At 63.7% G+C, this 25,274-nt stretch overlaps 2 protein-coding genes across 6 annotated transcripts; one reads left to right on the forward strand and one right to left on the reverse strand.

Moving 5' to 3' along the window:
* The first annotated feature begins 557 nt into the window (after window positions 1–557).
* On the forward strand, window positions 558–18,169 carry SLC6A9 (solute carrier family 6 member 9). 4 transcript variants are annotated; one of them, XM_027683088.1, is made up of 14 exons: window positions 558–724; window positions 3,114–3,260; window positions 11,823–11,979; window positions 12,128–12,259; window positions 13,333–13,585; window positions 13,665–13,797; window positions 14,125–14,259; window positions 14,339–14,442; window positions 14,522–14,759; window positions 14,848–14,982; window positions 15,288–15,387; window positions 15,639–15,739; window positions 15,929–16,099; window positions 16,326–18,169. In XM_027683088.1, exons 2-14 carry the CDS (start codon window positions 3,231–3,233, stop codon window positions 16,536–16,538), a joined length of 1,902 nt encoding a protein of 633 aa, XP_027538889.1. In that variant the 5' UTR covers window positions 558–724; window positions 3,114–3,230; the 3' UTR covers window positions 16,539–18,169. The 4 variants fall into 4 exon arrangements, with proteins under 4 accessions (XP_027538889.1, XP_027538888.1, XP_027538887.1 ...); XM_027683087.1 differs by lacking the exon at window positions 558–724 and adding an exon at window positions 2,863–2,993; XM_027683086.1 differs by lacking the exons at window positions 558–724; window positions 3,114–3,260 and adding an exon at window positions 7,606–7,726.
* Window positions 18,170–18,699: 530 nt separating this feature from the next.
* B4GALT2 (beta-1,4-galactosyltransferase 2) lies at window positions 18,700–25,254 on the reverse strand. 2 transcript variants are annotated; one of them, XM_027683090.1, is made up of 7 exons: window positions 25,202–25,254; window positions 22,552–22,938; window positions 21,951–22,186; window positions 21,687–21,877; window positions 21,295–21,417; window positions 20,157–20,261; window positions 18,700–20,009 (listed from the first exon to the last, which is right to left on the reverse strand). In XM_027683090.1, exons 2-7 carry the CDS (start codon window positions 22,865–22,867, stop codon window positions 19,859–19,861), a joined length of 1,122 nt encoding a protein of 373 aa, XP_027538891.1. In that variant the 5' UTR covers window positions 22,868–22,938; window positions 25,202–25,254; the 3' UTR covers window positions 18,700–19,858. The 2 variants fall into 2 exon arrangements, with proteins under 2 accessions (XP_027538891.1, XP_027538890.1); XM_027683089.1 differs by lacking the exon at window positions 25,202–25,254 and adding an exon at window positions 23,474–23,636.
* Between the last annotated feature and the right edge of the window lie 20 nt (window positions 25,255–25,274).

A 25,274-nucleotide genomic window follows, 5' to 3' on the forward strand; every position in this document is an offset into this window, starting at 1 on the left:
CCCACTGCCCGGGGTCGCCATGGCGCTGTGCCCTGCGTGTGGGTGTTCCTCTGCGTGTGAAAACCCCTGTGTGTGGGGATGAGTGTGTGCCCCGTAGGAACCTGTGTGTGCCCATGTGTCCCATGTATGTTCACATGTGCCATGGTCGCGGGCAAGCCTGCATGTGGTCCCCTGTGGGCTGCATGTGCACTCCCGGTGCCCACGCGTGCCAAGTGTTCCATGTGCATGCCCAAGTGTGCCAAGCGCACGGTGTGCCCGTGTGCCCGCGCCGCGCCCGTGTGTGCAGCACGCCCGTGTGTGCCGGCGTGCGCGCCCGTGTGCCCCGTGTGTACCCGTGTGCCCACGCGTGTGCGTGTGCACCACCCGTACCCCGCTTGCCCGCGGCACCGCGTGCGCCCTCGCCCTCCGCGGTGCCCGCGGTGCGTGAGCCGCGCTGCGGGCACGGGTGCGGGTGCCGAGGCGGGGCGCTGGGGAGCGCGGCGAAGCGGGTGGGGGGGGGAAGCGCGGCGAAGCGGGGGGCGGAGCACGGCGGCGAGGGCGAGAGGCGGTGCCAGCCCCCACCGACCTCCAAACTTTCATTAACTCGGCGGCAGCACCGGCGGCGGCGGCTACGGGCCTGGTACGGCACCGGCACCGGCGCCGACACCGGGCTGGGAGCGGCGGAGCGGCGCCCCCGCGGGCCCACCCGGCGCGGCGGGAGGGGCCGGGCGGCGGAATGGGCACGGTAAGGGGCGCGCACCTCCGCCGGCACCGGGCGCACGGCCCGTCCGGCGGCCGCAGCAGCGCTGGGGATGGGACGGGAGAGGGGTGGGTGGGCTGCCGGAGAAGGGCGGGAAGGAGACGGGGGCGGCGGGGGCCTCCGGAGTGGCGGGGTCGGGGACATGGGGAGAGGAACCAGGAGCGGCCACCCGTCAGTCCGTGTCGGTAGCGGGACAGCGGCATAGCGGGATGCGGGGCGGTCCCGCATCTGTTGCTCTCGGTGCTCGGTGGCGGCGCGGTGCCGGGGGAGCGCGGGGGCGCCGCGCGCAGAGCGGGACCGCCGCCGCCGCACCCCGGGAGGGCGGCGGGCACCGGGGCGGCCCGGCCCGGTGGCGGGGCGGGGGGGCTGGCGGTAATTTTCCACGGGCATGTGCCGGGGCGGGGCGGCGGAGCAGCCACCACGTGGCGGCTGATGTAACCGGGCCCCCCCCCGCCGCCGTTCTGCACCGGGCGGCGACGGCGGGGGGGAGCCGGGCGGCGGACGCGTCGCGGCGGGCGCTGCCCGCGGAGCCGCCGCCGGAGCCGCCCCCGCGGGGCGGGAGGGGGAGCATGGCGGCGGCAGGCCGGCCCGCTACCAGCCTCCCCTGGGCACCGGGGAACTCCGGTTGCGGCGGGCCCGGCGGATGCTGGCAGAGGAAATGGCCTCGCAGGTGGCAGCGGCTGCACCGGTGCTTCGGGCTGTCCACCCACCGGGCGGGAAGGGACGGGGCACTCCATTCTCCGGCCCGGCATCCCTGGCCTTCCCCTGGGTGCCGTGGGCTGCCTCTCCTGCCGAGGTGTGACAGCCCTATGGGAGCCTCTGTGTGTGCCCAGGTGTCACTCGTGCCGTCTCTAAGTACACGAGCTGCCCTGTCCTCCTGTCTGTCATGGCATCACTCAGCTCCAGGAGAGCCACCAGTGGATTGAATCCCTATCCCTGCCGGGCTGTCCCAGGGGATGCTGCATCCTCGGGCATCCTTGCATCCATCCCAGTGCTACCTCGGCTGCTGGTTTCACACTCGCTCCACTCTAGGCTGGGAGCCAATGCCAGTGGCATCTATGCAGTCATAGAGCCTTATCAGCGCCCGGCAGACCCCGAGAGGAGTGGCAGCCGTCCAGTCCCTTGGGCACTCTTCCCTCCCAGGACACGGGGATGAGTCCTTGGTCTGAATTCAGGGCCGCAGGGCAGGCAGCTTCTGGCTGGCTGGCGATAGGTGTGTGATGATAGGTGAAGTCTGGCCACTGACCCTGCGCCTCCCACCTTTGAGAGATCCCTGTGCCATGCAAGGAGTCAGGCATGTGTCAGTGATGACATCTCGGCTACCCTGGAAATGCAGCCACTTCTGGAGAAGGCATTGGCAGTGGGATACGGTATCTGCTGGCAGCAGCCTGTCTGCGCTGGAGGGGCTGGGGGCTCGCCCCACATCCCCTAGCTTCCTGCCCCTTATCTCCACTGCCCATGCTCCCTCCCCATGGCTTAAGGGCCTCGTTCGCTTCTGCTGATCACTCCAGACTCATGGCAACCTGGGGATAGGCCCTGGTGTGTTTGACTGCTGCTGGTGTGATCAGGGACCCTCGGTGGGGTCAGGGGTCCTTCAGCCACCAAGGGCACCAAGCACTGATGTGGGTTCTGCAAACACCGGTGCTGTTGCACAGACAATCAGATTGGTGTTTTGCAAGACTGTCTGTCCCTCCTGGCGAGGTCAGGCCTCAGTGTTCCCCTGGGGCCTCCAGCAGCCCCAGGCTGGGGCAGGGGTAAGGGCCGGGGAGGCAGCTGCCCGTGCCCTGTTCAGCAGCACCTGGCACCCGGCAGAGCCCAGCGGCTCGGCCCCCCTGCGCTGCACGTGCATGAGATGCACCGGGGCAGAAGGCAATCGTTTCCCATCTGTGTCCTGCGCGGCAGCTGAGCCCTGCGCTGGCCCCGCTCAGCGCCCAGTCCTGGCGCTGTCGTGTGCCGCAGCCACTTCGGCTTCAGCTCTCGCTGGGGGAGAGCTCCAGGGGCCCCCGCTCCTGCCCGCGGCCCCCGACACCCACCTGCTGGGGGGCCGGCAGCCAGCTGCCCGCAAGGTCGTCTGTCCACACCGGGTAAATCTTTAACTGCTTCTTGGGAAACACCTGGGAGCCGCTGCTCGTGTTGGGTGCCAGGGGGTTCAGAGACGCTGAAGGGGGTGGGAGCCAGCAGGAAGAGACCCCGCCGCCAGCCCACCTGGCCCTGGGCCCGGTGTCCTCCTCCAGCCCCACCACCCAGTGGGCAGGTACATGGGAGCAACTCGTCTGGCACAGTCCCCTGGTTCCTGGAGGGAGGGGGAGGCCTGGGGGGGACGTGCCCACCCCACCAGTCACGTCTCTCTTGGTGTCTTCTCCCCTCTGCCCAGCTTGCTCTGACGGTGGATTGAAGCGCACCAGTGCTGGTGGCGCAGCCAGCGTGACGGAGAGCGGGCAGGAGAGGGATCCTGCACTGGGCAGCCGGCACCGTGCTCCAGCCTCCAGGAATGGCCGATAAGTGCAGCGAGGGGCTGCTGGTAAGTGCTGGGGCGGAGGGAGCGGGCTGGTGTATGCCACTGCCTCGGGAACCCAGAGAACCCAGCGCAGGGGGCGAGACACCGGGGCTCCTGTAGGGCTTGGTGCCGTCCTGGGGCCCCCAGTCGGGGCTGTGCCACCTCGGTGCTCCCCCAGCATGATGACTGCCGGGCTGGTTCTCTCTCTGCTGCCTGTGGGGCTCCTTGGGTGCGGTGTCTTGCTGTGCCTGGAGATGCTATCGCCCATCTCAGGCGCTCTGCCCAGCCTTATCGTCTGCCCCAGCTCTCCAGGCGGGCGGCTCCACAACCTGCTGTTGGGAAAGGGTGCAGGGGCTCCTCCGTGCCAGGTACCCCCAGAGGGGCGTGGATGTGGCTGCTTCCCCTTTGCCTCCATCCGACGGGCTCTCCCGGACTGGGCTGGTAGGATGATGTGCAGGCAGGTTTCTCCAGGTGCTGGTGTAGTGCCTGATCCTCCATCCTAACCAGCGATGTGTTGCAGGATGCTGTGGGCTGCCAGGCACTCACCTGCACCAGGGATGGCTTTGGTGTTCCAGGCAGATGCGGGATGTGCCCACTGCATGTCTTTGTCAGAGGGCTGCGATGGCCCCGTGCTTGTGGCAGCTCTGCTGTGCAGTGAGGGGTTTGGGAGCCCCAAGCTCAGGTTCCCATGACAGGCTGTTGTGCTGTGTTGGGCAGGTGAGCCCAAGCTGGGCTTGGCTTTTACCCTTTTTCCCAAAGGATGGGAGCTAAACGCTGGGAGTGACACGGTCACCAGGCCCTCCCCTTCCCGGGGGGCTTCCTGAAATAGCTGCACACTCCAGCCGCAGGGCTGGGAGCCAGGATTTGCCTGGGAAGCCAAGAGCCAGGGGAGCAGCATGCTCCAGCAAGCGCTTTCAGTGCACTCGCGTGCATGCGGCTTCTCCGCTTGTGTGTCCCAGCGTGGCCCCACTGGCTGTGCCTGCAGTGGGGAGCCCAGCACCCATCCTGCCACAGTGGAGAAGGGATCAGGGCATCTGGTGGGATAGGAAGGCAGATTTCTCCAGGAGAAGCCCCATGCTGGGAACAGGGAGGTGCTGCGGATGTATCTGGGCACGATCAGGGGTTTCTCATAGGGATGCACTTCTGCACATGGTGCTTGCTGTGACTCCATGCTGCTGATGTTTTGTTGCCCTGGCCAGAGCACTCAACATCGCACCAGGATGAGGGCTGAGCCTGACATGGGCAGCAGAGAGCCAGAGATGAGAGTGCCCACCCACTCCCAGTAAATCTTTAACCTGCTTCTCGGAAGTACCTGACCAGCCCACCCCAGGGCCAAGGTGTCAGATGCAACAGGGTCTGACACATGCTATGTTAGCTGCCCTGGCTCTCAGCCCTCTTCACAGGGCTCCTCTGTTTATACAGTGCAAGGATACCCCTGCACAGGGATGGAGTGTGCTGCTATGGAGGCTACAGGGAGAAGGGCAGGTCCCTGTGAAAGCATCTCTCCCCCTAGAGCATCCCTGCATCCTGAGAACCTCAGGAGGAGCTGCAGCAGGCCAGGCACTGGCTACTGAGCTGCCTGGGTCCCTGGAGAAGGGAGCTAATCTCCTTGGCCTGTCTCCAGGGCCCTGCCAGTAACCTGGTAAAGCTTGGTCCCTGCCTGTCCTCTCATCCCTGCCTGCAGGTGCAGCTCCTACACCACCACCACCCCCAGCCCTGTCAGGCTCCTGCCATGCAACCACTGCCCAGCATTGTGTGTGCAGTTTCTGGGGCCAGACGGGTGCAGTGGGACCTGGGGTGCCTGCTGTGTCACACCTGGAGGGGGACAGGGGTGATGGAGGCAGCAGCTGGGTGATGCACAGCTGTGCCTCAGTTTCCCCACCTGAGGGCTGGGGTGTGGGGAGTGACGGTGCTGTGTCCTGCTTTTGCAGGCTCTATGTTTTGTGGGCACCCCTGTGAAGCTCTAAATGCTCACAGACATTTAAACAGCAAGCTAAACAGATGCTAAACAGCAAGCAGGAGGGGGGGAACCCTACTGTTCCCAAGCCCCACAGATATCTTGACAGCAGATGCCCAACGGGGTGCAGGGCACCTCCTGGAGCTGGATCAGTCCCTGTGTGTCTGGGCAGAGGGAGTCCCTGTGGGGCCACAGGGGAGCCGGGAGGGTCTGACAGCCTCTCCCTCTCCGGCCTTTAAGGACGCTTTGTTTTGTTGTTCTCAGGGTGCTTTGTTCAGGCTCCAGCTTTGCCAGTGGCTCCTGACTCCCAGGGCTGCCTTGCTGGCACGGCTGGGCAGCCTTTGGCCGCAGGGTCCCCAGCTCAGGTAGGCTCCTGTGGTCACCCAAGACCACCCTGGCTGGACACCGGAGTGCTGCTCCCACTGACCTGCTGGGAGTTAAGGGCTGGGGGGGCTCTGCCTGTCCCAGACACCCCCAGCGGCGCAGTGCCACGGGCCAGCAGCAGGAGCTGCGGAAGTGGCTTTTGGCTGCAGGAGCCCTTCCCGGAATACCAAGGGGCAGTGATGGGGGGGGCTGGCGGGGGATTTTTCTGCCTGAACGCCCTGGGAGAATCATGTCTGCCCTGGTAGAATGGGGCCAGAGAAAGGCAGCCCTGTCGGGAAGCACTCAGCTAGGGGATGTTGGCCCCAGGGCAGGTCCCTGGGTATCATTCCTGCCCCTGTCACCCTACAGCCCTGTCGGGGGACAGTGACAGGGGCTGGGAGACCTGTCATACCCATGCACCCATCACCCCCGTGTCTAGTTCAGCCTCAGCAGCACCAGCCAGCCAGGTTGGGGACCAGAATGCCAGGGAAGGTGAGGGTCCCAGTGCAGCCCCTTCGTTTCCAGTGGTGTGTCTCCATGCAGCTGGCTGTACCCTCTGTCTGTTGGCTGGGCTGCCAAGGGAGCGGCACTTTGCTCCCATGGGCTGACACAGGGCATGGCATCCCCAGGATGGGGCTGTGGGTTCTGCTGTGCTGTGCTCAGGCTGCCATGGGGGGCAAGAGGGGCAGCGTGCCCGGGGCAGGACATCTGGTGGTAGCACGCAGGTGGCCCAGGCAAAGTGATGCAGCTGAACCAGGGCACAGAGGGATGCTCACAAGGTGCCCACACACCTTGTGGCGTGTCTGGGCACAGAGGTTGCATGTAGGGCATGACTGAACTGGGATCACTGGGGCTGGCACAGTGTGGGATGGCTTTGGGCTTGCACGTATCCTAGGGACCACAATTGGGTGCTGCCGTCCCATGGGTGGGGCACGTCCCAAGCTACTGGGTGGCTGGCGCAGGAGGGGACAGGGACAAGCACTGGGTGCTGGCATGGGGGGGGGTTGAGTGCCCGCCCCACACACGTGTGCTGTTCACGTGTGCGCCCACGGCCGCCACTGCCCGGACCCCAGATGGTCTCCCGAAAGTGCCGGCCCGTCCCCCCGCCCTCCGTGCGCCATCATGCCTCGCTGGCGCCTTGGCCACACTCCCCAGCCGGGACACAGGGCTGGGAGCAGCTGGGGAACCCCGAGCCTGGCTGGGGGCACCCTGCGCCTGCCCTCCTATGGGATGCAGCACCCCACCAGGGTCCCACCCCATGCTGGCGTGGGGGTGAGCAGGGAGGCTGTGGGGTGCCTGGGCAGCGGAGGGGTCGTGGCACAGACCTCCTGCCAGCCAGATGGTCCCCTTCGGGGCATTGACCTTGTGAGGGTTGCCATGGAGACCCCATGATGTCGCCAGCAGTATGACGTTGAGTGAAGTAGCATGGCACCAGGTTGGGGATGTGCCAGCAGACAGGCTTGTCCCTGTGCCCCTATCCCCAGGCGGGGCCATGCCCTGTCCCTGAAGCCCTTGAGAGCACAGTTTTGTGGTTGGGCAGGCAGGGTTGGGCAGCTGCGTGGATGATGGGCATAGGGGCAGGAATGCATGTGTGGGGCAGGGGGTGATGGGACGTGGGAATGGGGGGCTCAGAGGGAACGTGGCCCTCTACCATGCTCCAAGAGCAGCTCCTGGCCCCGGACAGACGGGCTACAGTGCCCACTGGGAGGGCAGTGCTGCCTGCTGGAGCGTGTGGGGCTGCGAGCAGCTGGACCCTGCTAATGAGGCCTCATTAAGTGGGACAGGGCTGAGCCTGCTGTGCAGCCTGCGCTGTCTTGCCCTGCCTGCGCCGGCCAGGGAGGGCACCTGGCTCGTGGGGGTGCAGCTTGTGGGGGTTACGTAGGCACGGGGGTGCCTGCGGTGTGGGCCAGGCGGGATGGTGCCGGGGCAGGTGGCGTGGTGGGGCACCGGTGCTGTGTCGGGGCAGGCGACAAGGGGCCGAGCCTGGCCGGGAGGGAAGGGGGGAGCAGTGCCAAGCACTGGAGGCAGTGGGCGGGGGAAGGCGGGAGGGTGGGCGGCTGCTGCGCCGGAGCCCGAGGTGCCAATGAAGCTGGGGACTCACCAAGCCATCCTGCCTGGGCCCCCGGATGGCAGCTGCGAGCAGCGGGGCCCCCTTGGACCCTCTCAGCAGGTCAGTGGGCAGGTGAGAACAGGGTCTGGGGGGCAGAGGGGGGGGACACCAGGCTGAATGGTGGCTGTGCCAGTGCTGTCCCACCACCACCGTGGCTCTCCGAGACCCTTTATTCTGGCTTCAGGGTGATGGCTGTGCAGTGCTGAGCCACAGCTGCAGATTTGTGCCATGGCATGCTGGAGAGGTACCCCCAAACCCTACAGCCAGGGACGTAGGGTGCTCCAGGGGAGGGGGGGCACAGCATGGCACTAAACCCCTCCGTGGCCTCACGTGTGCTGGGAGCAAGAGGAGATTGTCTGACAGTTGTGTGTTTGTTGACTCTGGAACCTACTGATTTTGCAAGAGGTGCAACCTGGGTTGCAGCTCAGTGCTGCAGGGGCAGAGTATAGCAAAGATCCTCCTTCTCCCCTCCCCATCCTCTTATCTTTCATGGGCATCAGTGAGCAATGTCAAAGCTTATCCTGGTTCCCCATGGCATCCCGGGGCAGCCCTGGTGCTGCTGTGGGTGGCTGGCAGAGCACACTCAGGGCTGTCACTGAGGCTGGGCAGCCTCCTGCACCGAGAGGTGGTGAGGGCTGTATAACACTGCTGGGAGGTCCTGGGATTTGGACATCCCCCTTGTCACTGCATCACCCCAACCCTCGGAGCGTCCCCTTGCCTGTGCACCCATGGATGATGCTGCCACTGCCCAGGCCGTGCCAGATGCCTTTTCCCTCACATCATGCCTCTGCTACACTGGGGCAGGGGCAAACATGGGACTGGGCACCAAAGAGAGAGAGCAGGGGAGAGGTAGGATGTGCCGGTGGGGCTGGCAGAACCAGGATGGGAAGGCTGGCAGGGCACAGCAACTTCTGATGCAGGGCTGACACTTGTGGATTCATTACCCCATGTGCCAGGGACAAGGAGTACAGGGACTGATTATAGGGCCCCCAGCACCCAGGATCAGTGGACAGCCAGTGAGGGCACCCAGGACACCCCCTCTTTAAGTGACTCCATCCTTCCAACCCTGGGGACCCCCACCTCAGGCTGGGGTTTGTCTGCCCCAGGCATGCTGCACCCCACTTTGTTGCCCTGGAAGAGCCACTATTGTGGCAAATGATGTAATTAGCATCTATTTCTATCTTCCAGCAGCCCCTGCCTAACCCAGTCATGACTTTGTTGCCATCGCCATGGCAGTGACCAATGACATCAGGCTGATGACATCAGGACATGGCTGGTACCCTGTGCTGGCATTGCAGGAGCAGACCTGACACCCCAGTAGGAGGTTGGGTGGAAGAATTGGCTGTCCCTCACTGGTTCAGGGGGGCTGGATAAGGCTCATGCCCCACAGAGTGCCTCTGCTGGGCTGAAATACCCTGTTTGAACAGGGGGGAAAAAAGAGGAGGGGGATCATGCTGGAGATGCCTCCAATGAGGACATCCCCTTCCAGCATAGACCCTGCCACCACCACAAGCTTCCCAGCCATAAATCAGGGCCCCTTAGGGAAGTGGGGGGCATCCGGGCACCCCAGCCAAGCTGTCATTGTGTGAGGCAATGCTCCTTAGCATGAGAAAGGCTTTGGTGCCAGGCAGGGTGATGGATGATGCCTGCCTTGCTGGGCTGGGGAAGTTTTGTCTATGGTGTACAGTGGGTTCTCTGGGTAAGGGGGAGGAAGGATGCCCTGGGCACTCCCCTTTTGGGACGTTTTGGATGTTCCCTTTTGGGGACATTTGGGGTGCCTAGGGCACCTTTCCTCCCCGATGATGTTACCACCCAAGCTATGCATCTTTTAGAGCTGCATGGGATTACATGCATGGAAAATTTGGGGCCTGGGAGCAGGACCTGGCCCCCCCAGGGACTGCATAGTTGCTGGGTGGCAGCTCTCACTTTGCTTCCCAGCTCTGTCCCTTTCCCACAGCTGGGAGAGGGGGGAGTTTCATCTTCCCAGATGTCTGGATTCTCTCTGTCCCCCTCCTTCTTTTACCATGTGGGGTTGGTAGGGTGGTTAATGAGTGTAAAGGACAGGGTGACCTTCCTAGATTTGGGGAGGGGGGGTTGGTAGCAAGCTGATGGGTGAGCATGCAAGTGTTTGCGCACGTGTGCTTGCTTGTGCATGCATGGACACACATGTGGCTGCCCCCTTATTGGGGACAAGTGCACCAAAGCCCAGTGCTGCAGGAAGGGAGGGGGGAGCAGCAGAGGCCTGGCTGTTTCATTGCACTGATGCCAGACAGCTCCGAGTTGGGATGCCCCATCGGGCATGGGGTTGAAGCCGTGCCAGGGTCACCTGAGCAGAGCAGTGGCTTGGGGCAGGGACGAGGTCCCCTTTGGGCACCAGGGCTCCAGGCTGAGCCAGGACTGTGCAGTGTATGTGATCCCCCCACCAGACCCTTTGTCAGGCAAGCTGGAGCATTGCCCCCCCTCCTGCTGGCTGTGCTGCTCATTAGGAGCCTCGTTAGTGTGAGCAGCTTAATCAGAGGCTTCCCAATCAGATCAGTCTGCTCGAGTAGGCAGTGTGCCCTGGCATAGGGACAGTGCCAGTGTCCTGTCCCCCCCTCCTTGGGGACCCCTTAGCCCTGCTCCTGCACAGCACCCCACAACAAGGACTTCCCCTGAGAGGGGGCTCCCCCAGCACCTGGAGCTGCTGCTGTGAGCTCGTTTCTGACGGACCCTTTGCTTCACGGAGTCAGGCGTGGGCACTCCCGTTCCAGGGCCGGGCACGACAGCGTATCGCCCCTGTAGCCCTGCCCAAAAATGCCCACCGAGCCCCCATCGACCCTCTCCGCCGGCCCCGCGCCCCTGCAGCCCCCCCGCCGCCCGCAACGCGTGCGGGCCCCGCTCGCAGCAGATGGCTTTGTTTGGCAGCGCGGTGCCGGAGTCGCTGGGCATCACGTCCCGGCTGCGCCGGCCCTAATCAAATGATACGGTTAGGTGCACCGCGCCTGCTGCCTGCACCCCGCCGGCGTGAGCAGATACAAAGTGACGGCTCCCATTTGTGGCCCCACTCACTGGCAGCCATCGCGGGGGGCACACGGAGTGGGGAGGCGAGAGGGGGAGCAGCGCGAGTGGGCATGGGCGCGGGGGTGTCTGTGGCGACGAGACTGGCGCTGTGGAGCTCCAGCGTGCTCTTAGGGCTGCCAGCACCTTGTGCTGCTCCTTTAGGGTGGTGGGTTCTGTGGGGCCGTGGACTGGCAACCAGCACCCTCACCCTATGCACCCATCACCTGGCTTCAGGTGGGGAAGGGAGGGCTTGGGGCACCCCTGTACCCCAAAATGCCATCTGCCCTCAGCCCAACCTGCCAGAGCTCCACAGCGTGCAGGCAGGACATTATTACGAGTCCAGGGCTGTGCTGGGGCACAGCCAAGGGGTGATGGGTGCCATCCCTGCCAGGGGTGACGGGTGCTCATCCCGGTTGTTGTTGTCCTTCTTGGTGTGAGCTCACATTGTGCGGCAGGCTGCACAAAGAGCCCTTTCTTGCCCCCTTCTGCCCTCCCCCGTCCCCTGCAGTGAGGGACAGCTGGGCACTGGGGCTGTCCACCCAGGGGACCCACCTGCATGGGACGCCCTGTGAGCTGCCCCGAGCATGGGTGCTGCACCTTGCTGGGTGCTGGGTGCTGAGCTGGTGGCAGGACCCTGCAGGGCGCCTTTTCTGGGAAGGCACCTGGCCCCCTGCCTGCTCTAGTCACTGCACCTCACTCCCCATTGAGGGGGGCTTCTGATTCACGCCGGGGGTCCCGCAATTCCTGCCCCAGCTGTGGGCAGTGGCCACCCAGCAGGACCTCTCTTGCTGGGCACAGGGAGGGGGGGCATGAGAACAGAGGGCCCTTTGTGCTCAGGCGCCCGAACCTGCTTTGTATGAGTTGCAGACTCTTCCTTCGCTGCAGCCGGGCTCCGGGCAGAGCCATTCATCGCGGGGGGGGGCAGGCGGGGGGGCCAGCACCGCTGCCCTCCCCCTCCTTGGCACTGCCTGTGCGTGGCGGGCAGCGGGGGGCTGGTGTGTGGGTGGGATGGGGAAGGATGCTGGGGACCACCCAGCCCCGCTCGGTGGCTGTCACCCCTCCGATGGAGCTGGCGGGGGGGTCCCCAATTGACACACCCCATGGCATCTCTCCACAGAATGGCGCCGTGCCCGGGGAGCGGGGCAAGCAGGACAAGAGCGTAAAGCGTGGCAACTGGGGTAACCAGATCGAGTTTGTGCTGACCAGCGTGGGCTACGCCGTGGGCCTAGGCAATGTCTGGCGCTTCCCGTACCTCTGCTACCGCAATGGGGGAGGTGGGTGTCAGGGGGACAGGGGAGTGGGGTCCCTCTGGGCAGGTGTGGGGATGTGGCCCCAGCCCCACATGATGCTTGTTGGGGTGGTGCGGTGCATGGGGAGCACATGGGGTCACTGCTCACTCATCCTCTGGTTCCTGCCTTCCAGGTGCCTTCATGTTCCCCTACTTCATCATGCTGGTGTTCTGCGGCATCCCCCTCTTCTTCATGGAGCTCTCCTTCGGGCAGTTTGCCAGCCAGGGCTGCCTCGGCGTCTGGAGGGTCAGCCCCATGTTCAAAGGTAAGGAGCCGCCCGTCCCTATTGGCACATGCCAGCATGGGATGCCTGCTGCCACAGCGCCTGGCACCTGGTATGACCCCCACACACCGTGGGGTGCACACACACCTCCGGCACAGCACCTGGCCCCGTGCAGGCACCTGCAGCTCACACGGCCCCACACACGCGTGCCTTGCACACGGATCCCTGTCTGCGGTGCACGGATCCCCTGCACACACGCCCCGGCCACGCTGCCCTGCACACACAGCCCGCCTGGCGTCCCCTGCACGCATTACACGTGCCCCTGCACACACAACGCGTCTCCTGCGCATACCCCGACCCTGCGCTGGCATCCACTGCAGGCATTACACACACATCCCTGCATATGCCACACGTGTCCCCAGCGTGTCGCTCTTGCAGAGGCCACTCAGGTCCCCTGAACAAGCTGGGGGTGCCTGTGGCTTGTCCAGCTGTGGGCATGCTTCTGCAGTCCTCCCGCTGGACCATAGGCAGTGGTTGTGCTGTGCCCACGTGCTTGCCCTGCGCTGTCTAGACCCTGCTCCAGGTGCATCTCCTGGCATACTGGTGTGCTCCCATGCTGCCGGCTCCCCTGGCGCATGCCTGCAGGCTGCCTGCCGGGTGATGTGCCCGCATGTCATGTCTGAGTGCAAGCAGCCCACGCACACTCTCCTGTGTGCTCTGCATTGTGGTGTGCTCAGCCTGGGGTGCACTTCCCTGTGATTGTGTGGCCTCTCTCACATGCCGCCAGATAGCTGCAGCCCTAAAGTCCCTGTCACCAGGAGTGACCCCCGACCAGTGGTTCTGTAGGGCTGCAGACCCCAAGGGTTTGCCTGCAGCCTGTGTGCATTGCCAGGGGACCCTCACCAGCACTGGGCTTGTTTGGAGGTAGAGAATCCCATCCACATTGCTCCTTACCCCTGTGACACGGCCAGGCGCCAGGCCACAGCGTGGCTGCAAGGCTGCTGACAGCACCGCATGTTGCCCACCCCTCCCATGCCACAACCCCCCTGCTGCGTGCCATGCCCGTGCCGTGCCGCTGCACCATGCCGCTCACCCCTCCCCGGTGCTGTTCCCAGGCGTGGGCTACGGGATGATGGTGGTGTCCACGTACATCGGGATCTACTACAACGTGGTGATCTGTATTGCCTTCTACTACTTCTTTGTGTCCATGACGCGCGTGCTGCCCTGGACGTACTGCAGCAACCCCTGGAACACGCCCGACTGCGCGGGGGTGCTGGACGGGAACATCTCCAGCCACGCTGCCCTCAACCTCACCCATCTCCTCAACACCACCCAGAAGCGCACCAGCCCCAGTGAGGAGTACTGGAGGTACCAGGGAGTGGGACGGGGGATGGGGGAGCTGGTGATGGTGGGGCCCCACTGACGCTGCTGTCCCTTCCACATATAGGAGGTATGTGCTGCAGCTGTCAGATGACATAGGGAACCTGGGCGAGGTGCGGCTGCCCCTCCTGGGCTGCCTCGGCGTCTCCTGGGTCGTGGTCTTCCTCTGCCTCATCAAGGGCGTCAAGTCCTCCGGAAAGGTACCTGCAGGTTCCCTCTCTGAGCCCTGCCCCCTGGGTGTGGACATGCCTCCTGTGTAGATGGCTGTGCCCTCTCTGGGCATAGCCCTTCCCCTGTTGGGAATGAACCTCCCATTGTGGACATGGCCCCACCCCATCTGGGCACAGCTCCTCCCATGTAGCCATGGCCCACCTCCCTGACCATAGCCCCTTCCCTGGACCACATCCTCTCTTCCTGGTCCATCACTCTGCGCTCTGGACCACAACCCCTCCCCCAGTCCATAGCCACACCCCTGCCCAGGCCACACCCAGTGCCTGTCCCCGCCCCACTGAGGTGTTGCCCTGCAGGTGGTGTACTTCACGGCCACCTTCCCCTACGTGGTGCTCACCATCCTCTTCGTGCGCGGCATCACGCTGGAGGGGGCTGTCACTGGCATCATGTACTACCTGACGCCCCAGTGGGACAAGATCCTCAATGCCAAGGTGAGCAGGGACGAGGGGTGGTGAGTGATCTGGGCAGAGCGGGGCTGGAGGCACAGCACTGACCATCCCACTGCTACAGGTGTGGGGTGACGCGGCCTCACAAATCTTCTACTCGCTGGGCTGTGCCTGGGGTGGGCTCATCACCATGGCCTCCTACAACAAGTTCCACAACAACTGCTACCGGTGAGCACCCAACCACAGCACCCCCAGCCCTGCCACTGCCCCTCACATCTGCTGCTGGCCCTGACTCCTCTTCCCACAGGGACAGCATCATCATCAGCATCACCAACTGCGCCACCAGCGTCTACGCTGGCTTCGTCATCTTCTCCATCCTGGGCTTCATGGCCAACCACCTGGGTGTGGATGTCTCCAAGGTGGCCGACCATGGCCCTGGCCTGGCCTTCGTCGCCTACCCTGAGGCCCTCACCTTGCTCCCCATCTCGCCACTGTGGTCCATCCTCTTCTTCTTCATGCTCATCCTCCTGGGGCTGGGCACACAGGTAGGTCATGGTGGGGCCAGCATGTTCGGATGGGATGGGATGGTGGGACCAAGGTGGTGACACGCTGCCCCCTCCGCCCCATGCACAGTTCTGTCTGCTGGAGACGCTGGTTACGGCCATCGTGGATGAGGTGGGCAACGAGTGGATCATCCGCAGGAAGACCTTCGTAACGCTGGGAGTAGCTGTGGCGGGATTCCTGCTGGGCGTCCCACTCACCACGCAGGTAGGTGACCATGGGACTGTGGTGATGGGGTGCCATTGCCATGGCCACCTTCATCAGCCACGTCCACATTGTTGCCACCCTGGTGGTGGTGACAGCCAGCGCCTGGTCTTGCTATGCCAGCACCAGTGCTGGTATCCAGACTTAAGTGTCGCCATGCTGACCCTGGCATCAGACATTGCCATGACAGCTGTGGTGGTGCTATTTGGGCTGTGTGTTGCTGGCCCAAGCACAGCATGGCTGTGCCATTGCCCTACCAACAGCGGTGGTACTGCTGGGGCAGCTGTGCCAATGGGTGTGTCTTACAGGCGGGCATCTACTGGCTCCTGCTGATGGACAACTATGCTGCCAGCTTCTCCCTGGTTATCATCTCCTGCATCATGTGCGTGGCCATCATGTACATCTACGGTAGGTGCAACTGCCCATGGCTGATCAGCCAGCGGGGCTGACCCAGTCAGCCAGCGGGGAAGGGGATGCGCTGACTTTTAGCCAGTCAGCAGTTAGCTGTGTGCTAACTGGTGAGGCTGTTGGCCAGTCTGGGGAGGTGTGACCTGAGGGGCCCTGGTGGGGTCCCACCACTAGGGATCTGGAGCTGGTGGTGGGTGGGGTGTGAGGGTGCTCAGGGTCCCACCTGGGCTCACGGCCACTTGCCTCCCCAGGGCACCGCAACTACTTCAAGGACATTGAGATGATGCTGGGCTTTCCTCCCCCACTCTTCTTCCAGATCTGCTGGCGCTTCATCTCACCTGCCATCATATTTGTGAGCATCACGACCATGGGGCATGGGGCCATGGGAGGAGGGGGCAAGGAGCTCACCGGGACATGACACTCCCTGGGGAGGAGGGTGCTGGGCTGCGGGAAAGCAGGGATGGGGAAGAATAGGGCGGTTGTGGGGGCACAGAGCAGGCTGGCTTCTCCCCACTGGCTGATCCTGCCTATCCCTTCCCAGTTCATCCTGATCTTCACAGTGATCCAGTACCGGCCCATCTCCTACAACGAGTATGTCTACCCTAACTGGGCCATCAGCATCGGCTTCCTCATGGCGCTCTCTTCTGTCATCTGCATCCCCATCTACGCCATCTACAAAGTGTGCCGTTCTGAGGGGGACACACTGCTTGAGGTGGGTGGCCAGGGGCTAGACTCCCTTGTCTGTGTCCCACCTGGGGCTGCCTGCAAGGCTGTCCCTCACCCCACTGCCGCTGTCAGCAGTGGCAGTGTGCAGGCAGCAGCCATGGGGCACCACGTCTCTGGGCACCCCTGGAAACTGCTGGCACATTGGTGCAGGCTGGGGGCAAGGGAGCATGACAGGTGCTAACCTTGCCCCCATCCTCTCCCTTTCTCTCTAGCGCTTGAAAAATGCTACCAAGGCAAGCAAGGACTGGGGCCCGGCGCTGGCAGAGCACCGCAGCGGGCGCTATGCCCCGGCGTTCAGCCCCTCCACCGAGTCCCACCTGGAGGTGCAGCCCCTGCAGCCAGAGAAGGGCCAAAGTGAGGCGGCGGCTGCATCCCCCGTGCAGGGCAGTAATGGCTCAGCCCACAGCCAGGACTCCAGACTGTGACCCCCCGCAATCCCTGCACCCCCTCTAACCCCTTTCACACCTTCCGCTGGCGGAGCCTGGCTCCGGGCCGCACCGGACCACGGGGGGCTCTCAGCACCCACCCCCGAGACCCCCCCACCTCCTTGCCGGTTTAACCCCTCCCGCCCCCCGCCCCGTGGCGTTCGTTAACCCTCGTGTTTACGGTAACCTTTGTGCTCGACGCTGGGACAAAAGAGGAGGGGGCACAGCCTCGGGAGGGCCGGGAGCCAGAGGCACTTTGCAGGGGCCCTGTCCTGGGGGAATGCACAGGATGAGGGGGGCGGGATGCTCCCTGGCTCCCACCCCCCCTTCCCAAGCCAGGCAGCGGGCCCTGCCATGGGGCACCCTCCTGACCTTCCCGTGGGGAGGACAGGGGGTGGGACCAGGGCTGGGCATGCCGAGACTGCCTGCAGCCATCCCAACCTGTATGTGCACAAGGTCATCATGGCAGGGGTTGGCACTGCAGGGACCCCCAGCCTGGGTGGGCATCCGCTGTGGCTCAGAGCCAAATGGGTCTCACAGGTGGCCATGCCCAGGGGTGGTGCCAGGCACTGAGTCGGCACAGGGAGGTGGGGGGCAAGCATGCTGTTTGCACGGGCAATGGGATCTCACGGCACAAGACACAAGCACTTAGAGCACACGTGTGCACACGTGTGTGTCCCTCGCACACACAGTATGGGCACACACGTGACGTACGTGGGCATGAACATATGCACGGTACCCCGGGGCTGTGCAGGCGGTGAGCTGGTGTGCTCCCCTCCGTGCACCCCTCCACCCTGTGGCCCCACTGGGGGCTCTGGGTGCCCTTTTGGGTGGCCAGGAATCGCCTGCAAAGCTGGGCACAGCCACAAGCAGCGTGGGCACAGCCCGACGCTGCTGCCTGCCCCGCAGTGGGGCAGGAGGCTGGGGAGTACTTAAGCCTGGCCGGGGGGTGACAGGGCAGGGCTGAGGTCCAGCTTTTCCCGGCAGCCCTAGCACTGGCAGGGGAGGACCCTCCATGGTGCTAAGGGGGAGCAGGATGGAAGGCCTCCCCCAGCTGCTGCTTAGCAAGAGGTACCAGTGGAGACACGAAGGGCTGCACCAGCCCACTCGCTCCGAGCCATCTGGGGATGCTCAGTCCCCAACCAGTATTAGTGGAGCAGGATGCACTGGCAAAGGCCGAGCAGTTTTAAATCTGTCTTCCAGCTCCAGCCAAAGGGCTTGGAGCTCTTGATTTGGGGTGAATGGGGTGAGACCCTTCCCACCCCGCTTGCTCCCCTCCCAGCCAGCACCCTGTGCTCCCCACGCTGCAGCCCCGAGGCTGACACAGGGACACGGCACAGCTTGGCACGGTGGCGGGAGGCGGTGGGCAGTGAGCCCCAGCAGGATGTTCCAGCTCCCCGTCCCGAGCCCCCCGTCGTGCCGCGGCGAGGGGCGCAGGTTCCCGCATGGTGCCCGTGCCCTGCCCCTCGAGTCACGCCGCTACTCTTCACCTCTAATTGTCAGCAATAACGCGCGCGTCCCCGGGCAGCGCTGCCTGTTCCAGTGTCTCTGGGCAGCGCTGCCTATGCCAGTGTCTCTCCTGGTGTAGAGTTCTAAAGTATCCTAGATTTTAATGAGATTTATATTCCTGAGGCTGTGTCCCGCTGTACCCTTCTTTGGGAACCATGGTGGGGGGGGGGGGGGGGGGGAGGGGCTGGAAAGTGGGGGAGCAGATCCCATGGGTGCAGCTCTTTTCCCCTCTAATGCAAGGCATTGGCACTGAGCAGCCAGGTTGGGTTCTGAGGAATGCTCCTTTGCCCTGCTTGGACCTACAAAACCAGCTGCAGCTAAGGCAGAGGATGGGGGACAGGGGCTTATTCCTGCTGGGAGAGAGCACTTCCCCAAAGGAAGGGGAGTGCAGCAACTGTCCATGGCACAGTGAGGGGAGCTGTTTTTGCCCTGTACGTGCCCTGGGCACTTTGCCCTACCAGAGGCTGAGCAACTTGTGAGGCCCCCCCAGTGCTGAGTGAGCTGGGGGGCCTCCAAGGGTGGGCAGGGTGAGGCAGGGGCTCTGCCTTCCAGCCCACAGCTGGAGGTGGCAGACAAGGCTGCTTCCCCCACCTCATAAATCCCACTGCCCCATCCTGTCATGATTTTCCCCCACCTTGTCCCACAAACCCCGCCAACTTTTCAAACTTTTATTAAATACAAAACCCCCGGTCTCTACGACCGAACGCTGCATTCAACGTACGCTGAAAAAAGGGTCAGACATTCAAATGTACAAAAGTTGCCGGTGCCCCCCAGCCCTGGCATGCTGTCCTGCTCCCAACCCCACTGCTCCCAGCGCCCCGTGGGGTGTCAAGGATGCCGGGGCTCCCAGTCCCATGGAGGGGCACAGGGCTCCTGCCCTACATGCCCCAGCTGCTCCTTCCTGCAGCCCCCTTGCCCCTGGCCTGAAAGGGGTAAGGCAGACAAGGGGAGATTCCAAGGGGGAAGATCCCCTCCCTGCTAGAGGGAGGCTGCACCAGCCCCCAACAAGAGGGGCTGTGGGGTTCAAATGAGCCCTATTCCCCCCGCCAAAGCGGGGAGGGCAGGTGAGAGCAGGTGCAGGCAGGGGCTGCACACACACACACACAGCACCTGCCTTTGGAGAAGGGGGATGGGATACAGCCACCATCCCCCCAGCCCTGGGGAAACTGAGGCACAGCGAGGGACATTTGCTAACCAGAGGTCTCTGTTTGGCAGAGCTGAGACGGGGCCCGGCTCTAAGCACCAGACTAAAGCAGAGGAAGACAGCGAGCCACGTCTGCATGTCCAGCAGCGTGGGCAACGCCCGGCCAGGGCAGCAACCTCGCCCTGATCCTGCCTGCTTGTTTGGGGGGCCTGGGCTGCTCCCATCCCCAGCTGGGGCAGCAGAGGCTCCAGCGCTGGCAAAGGGGGAAGCCTGCACCCCGCTTCTCACAGCGCTGGTGGGGATCCCCAGCTCTCACAGAGCAGTGGGATCTCACCCTCCCTGCCCACGGTGCAGGCAGGAGCTGGCATGGGCTGGGGGCTCCTTGCCAGGCCTGGGGCTGCCCCCTCCCTCCGTGCCGGGAGCTGCTCACAGGGCAGCCGGGCTCGTCCACCAACACACCACGTATGGGGCAGGGGTCCTGCAAACACACTCGTGGGGATGGGGGGGACAGAAATCCTGGGGACTGAGGGGCCGGCTGGGGGGCAGCCGTCTCCAGAAGGCAGCAGAGTAGGCAGAAAACATCCCTGTCCAGTCCTGACTCTTGAGCTGGGGCAAAACCCGCAGTGCCCAGCCAGCCTGGGCACAGGAGCTCCCAGTGACAGGAGCACTAGCCGCGGGCCAGGCGGGGCGGTGGCCTGCCGATCTCCACCGTGATGTTGGTGTACATGGGCTGGCGTGAGATCTCCACCAGCCGGTACTGCAGTGAGCTGATCCCGTCCCGCTTCATCGTCATTTTGGTGTTCTGGATCTTGGTGAATCTGGTGGAGAGAGGAGCAGGATGAGGACAGGGGAATGTCTTGCCATCGAGCCAGCAGTGCCAGACCTCTGCGGGGGTGAGCAGAGCAGGGGAGCCCAGTGATCGTTGCCCAGCGTCCCGACTGCCCCAGCCCCTGTGGCTCACTCACCTCTGCGGGTTGGGCTCGTTGTGTTTGTCACGTTCATGCTTAATCATGCGGTACCTCCCAATGCGGATGTCGGGCCTCGACACCTTCATGCCGTTCAGGGAGATGCTGGGGGCCGGGAGCAGGGTGGGGAATCAGTGTGTGGGCACCAGGGTGGGACATTCCCCAGCCCAGAGACCTCCAGGGTCAGACCCCAGGCCAAATAAACCTGTCCCTGGTTAAACAAAGCTGTGCCAAGCCAAGATGAGCAAAGCCAGGCCCCACCCAGGCCAGTGTCATGACCAAGGGTGCCACATGCCCCACGGCAGACCGTGCCCAAAGCGCCACTCCCAGTAGCTGTGGTCAGCCCATGCTGCACACAGGCAGCCATCCCTGTGCAGCCATCCATCCCTTCCTCCCTCCGCGGCCCCTGCCCTTTACATTCCCTGAATGCCGCCGCCCAGCCCTTCCCTCAGAGTCCTCCTCTCACATCAAGGGCTGCCTGAATCTCTTCCAGGGCTCCACACGCTGCTTATCCCCCACCCCGAGCCCACCTTGTGTGGAAATCACAACCGTGCCGCGTGTCCACGGCACCCACAGGGTGTTTTGCTCGTCCGGCCATTACAGGCTGGTTCTGCACCACTGGCTGCACAGAGCTCCCCTGGGCAGCCCCAGGGAGATGAGGTGGCCACTGCCCAGCTCTGGCATCCAACGCAGGGGGTGTGTGGGGGGATTCATCTCGGCTCTGCACGCGGCTGTGCTGCTGCCTGCCGGCTGCTGGCAGGAATGACTGTGCGGCCGCTGCACGGCCACCACTGAGGTGCTTCCAAGTTTTTCATCTCCGCCCTGGATGCATCCAAATTTAGCATGCCAGCCCTGGTCTGGAGCAGAGCTCACAGGCACACCACCCCACTGGTGCACCTCATACTGTGCTGGGGGAGGTTCAGCCACAAAGAAGGTGGAGGGGTGCCCCACGGCCCCCCAACACCCTGGAAGGGGCTAGTTCCATTCATGAGGGTCATCAACCCTAAAGCTGGAGGGTAATTCAATGCCTCCCTGACATGTAGCACGGCCCATACGCATTCCCCACAAAACCAGGAGCCTTGGTGGGGAGCCCTGGTACACCCCAACCAGCCGGTGCTGGCAAGGGGTTGACACCTACCGGTTAAAGATGTCATCATCCTCTCCTCCCCAGCCCCAGTACTCATTGGGAAAGCCATTGATCTTCAGGAACTGGGACTTGCTTAGCCCAGAGACACCACCAAAGTAGCCAGCATAGGGCAGCCTGCAGGTTGACAGCAAACAGGTCAGCCCCAGGGACAGGCAAGGATGGAGGTCAGCCCCGTGGAGACCCCCAGGTACAAGCACCAGCAGTTTCCTGTGTCACACTCCTACCCAGAACTCTGTGCCCTCTCCCATCCCAAATCCACAATTTGAGCCAGTGACCTCACGCCTGCCCCAGGTGACGATCAAGGTTGGTGGCCCCAATGTCATCCCAGTGATTCACCCCAGCCCTAAGTGGGCAAAACCACCCCAGCTCCCCAGGGCACCCACCTGAACCCAAACTTGTCCATGCCAACGGCAAAGTGCCGCGGCTGCTCGTAGCAGCGGTAGAGGTTGCGATCGTCCATGGGGATGAGATCCACGTCGCTGAAAATGAAGCAGTCATACTCCTCGTCGTCCTTGAGTGCCTCCATGAACCCCACGTTGAGCAGCTTGGCCCGGTTGAAGGTGTCCTCACCGAACTGCAGGGCAGAGCTCAGCGATGCCTGCTTGCCCTCCCCAGCCCCGCCACCCCCTCGCCCCTGCCCCCCTCACCTGGTTGATGATGTAGATGCCGTAAGCCACCTTCTGCCGGCGCAGGATGGGGTGCAGGTAGTGCAGCCAGTACTTGAGGTGGTGCTCGCGGTGCCGGAAGGGGATGAGGATGGCCACCTTCTGCCGGGGCAGGCAGTCTGGCGGGGTGTACTTGCCGCCCTGGCGCACGTCAGGGTTCTCCCGCTGCACTCGCTCCATGCTCATGGGAGAGCTGAACTCAATGAGCAGGCGCCCGACTGCAAGAGGGAGGGCAGGGTGATGGACAGGACATGGTTAGGGTCATGGTCACCTGCCACTCCCGCCCAGGCTGGTAAAACAAACAGTGAGGGGGACCTGTAAGGGGAACCGGCACTGCCGAGGGCAGAGGACGCCCAAAACTGTTTCTAAACAGGGGCAGAGAGACTGGGCTAACAAAACCTGAAACAAGCTGTCCTGGTACCAGTTCCAGGCTGGGGGTTCTCTATTGCTTCACCACTGGGGACCACAAAGAAGCCATGTCCAGGGCCCAGGGGATAAGGATGTCATCCATGGGCACCCACCTCAGCCCTATGCTTGGAGTCAGAGCCCAAATTCACCCCCAACGCTCACCCACATGTCTCACCTAAGCCGGGAGGTGTCTCCTGGCAGGGCTGCAAGGGCTTCTCAGTGGTGGACTGGTTGGTGCTGGGCTTGGTGCTGGGGGATGGGGCCTCAGCACCGGCCGGCCCGTAGCTGGGAATGGTGCCGTTGGGGCGGGAGGAGTTGGAGAAGGGGTGGGCGCGCGAGGCGTTCCTGGCGTTGAAGCGGCTGAAGAAGTCCAGGTGCTGCGCGTAGACATCGAAATAGAGGATCATGATGATGACAAAGTGGAGCAGGCAGAGCAGCAGCACGGCCTTGCAAATCCTTTCCAGGGTAACCCCCAAGAGCAGCCTGGTCATCTTCCGGGCACGGGCAGGCGGACATGTGCGCTTAGTGGGGCAGGGGGGCGGCTCCAGCCACGGTCCTGATCCTGCCAAGAAACCCCACGCTCAGGACACCACGAGCCTGAGCCCCCAATCCCAGCCCAAATTGCACTTGGGCAGCAGCACAGGCCTCATGCAGAGGTGAAGGGCTCGCAGGTTGGTATGCCAGAGAGCACCTCAGGGGGAATGCTGCACTTGGGCCCCTGCTCTGAAGGCACAGCCCAAGAGGTCCTCAGCCCCACACAGCAAGTCTCCTCCTTGCTTGCCTAGGCCAAGGCCGGAACAGGACAGACTCACTCCCTTTCCCTTTTCCCCACCCAGGCAGAGGATGGGGACAAGTCCACAGGTGCCACTTGCCCCATGCAGGCTGGGCCCTTGGAGAAGGTCGCACTCTCCAAAAACATGGCCAGCCTGGGATGTCCCAAGAGAACAGGTTCCCCCACCAGCCACTCCTTTCTGAGGCACCCCATTCCCCTGTTCCCCTTTCTGCTCCCTCCCCACAGTGCTACGGCCCAGCAGCGGCACCAAAGCAGGGCCAGCAGTGAGAGTCATGCCGGCAGGGGCCATCCTCGGGGCACCCACCAGGAGAGCAGCTGCACAGCTGACACCAAGCCGAGCCAAGCAGGAACGTCCCAGCCCCCCGGAGTCACGGTTCCCGACCATGTCCAGGGGGGTCCGGCTTACAGCCAACAGCGCAGATCCTCTCTCCTCCTGCTGCTGGCAGTGGCGAGGCCCCCTGGGACACTGGGAACTGCCAGGAGTCAGGGTCCTCTTATCTCCCACATGACACCTGGAGCTGGGCCAGAGCCCTGCTGGGAAACCAGCTGGGACAGTCACTGTAGAGTCCCAGATGAGGCCCTTCCCAGCCCTGCCACTGCCAGAGCTCGGGCTGCAGCACAGCCACGCACCCCAGTTCCTGTCCTGATCCCTGCCCCCCTAGTCTCCACTCTCAGGGAAGCTGCTAGGACAGGGCAAGGCAATCACAATGGACAGGCACAGAGGTTCACAAGGACCTGGGGACCTTGGGACAGGCCAGTGCCGCTGCAGGGCCCCAGGGGGACCCCGGTGCCTGGGGATCTGCAGCAGGACCCCCCGTCAGGAGTGCAGGTAGGACTCAAGAGCGCTGGCAACCAGCCTGGGGCCTGGGACCAGCCACTGGCAGCTGCCAGCCCTGTCCAGTGGGGCCCCCTGGGGATCCGCAGGGCACTGAGCCAGCAGCGATGGCCACACTGGCTGGGAGCGGGATAGGAGCTGAGGTGAAAAGCAAGATCCCAACTATGCTCTGGGGTGCCCCCTCCCAGTGCTGGCAGGAGCCCACCGCAGGCAGGGAAGTGCTGGAAAACGCTCTGAGCCCAATGCCCCAACTGTGCCCACCCTCTCTCCACAGGATGCAGAGCAGTGTCCCCATTGCCTGGGGTCTCCTGGCACGTGTCAGCAGCCCAACCCCTCATCCAGGTCCTTTCTAGAAAGTTGCCCTCTGGAGAAAAGCTGGCTTTGCTGTTATTGTCCAAACTTTCTCTGGGTCATGGTGCCCTGCACAGCCCTTGATGTAGGGACCTACCTGCCCCCAGCACCTGCCAGAAACCTTCCCCAAAAGCCCTCGCAGCATACGGAGCAGCAGTGCCCCAACAACCAGACGAGCAGGAGATAGGGAAAAATCAGAGCAGGTTTTAGGGGCCCTTTGGCAGGGCGGTCCACGAGGTAAGCGGAGAGCGACGCTCGACAGGAACAAAAGCGAAGCACTCCATCGAACGGTGGCCACAGGACGCCACGAACATGAGTGGGCTTAGAAACATCCATTCAGGAGGGGGTTATGAAATATGATGTCATCTCCCCCCACCGCAGCATCTTTGCAGGGTGTGAGAGGCCAAAAGCAACCTGGGGCTGGGGAGCTGGTCCCCAGGGATTCATGCCGGATTCACGCTGGTGCGGCGCATGCCGTGGGGCTGGTGATGCTCATTTTGGAGGGGATGCTCATCTCTATGGACTCCATCCTTCTTCCCACAAGACATCCCGGGGCTGGGAGAAGGGAGGCACGGCGGGAGCCGATGGCCCCGGTGCCAGCAAAGGTGGCCACCTCCCGGCCAAAAGCGGGGCGAGGGGTCGCATCCAGCTCAACTAACAGTGCCCCCGCCCCCTTTTTTTTCCCCCGACACATGCGAAAACTTATTTTAAAAAATGAGAACCTCAAAATGAGGCTTTTCCCCCGAGCCGGGGCGGTGCCACCCATCAGTGGCCGGGATCGCATCCCCCGGGTCGCATCCCGGGCCTCCCCCGCCCGGCCAGGCCTGCCCGCGCCGCTCCACTCACCGCGGCCTCGGGGCTGCCGCGCCGCGCCGCCCCGGCGCCGGTCAGCGGCCCCCGCCGCCGCCTCCTTCTCTTC

Source organism: Neopelma chrysocephalum, unplaced genomic scaffold (assembly GCF_003984885.1).
Source record: "Neopelma chrysocephalum unplaced genomic scaffold, ASM398488v2 Primary Assembly neopelma1_64, whole genome shotgun sequence".
In the NCBI taxonomy this organism is placed as follows: domain Eukaryota; kingdom Metazoa; phylum Chordata; class Aves; order Passeriformes; family Pipridae; genus Neopelma; species Neopelma chrysocephalum.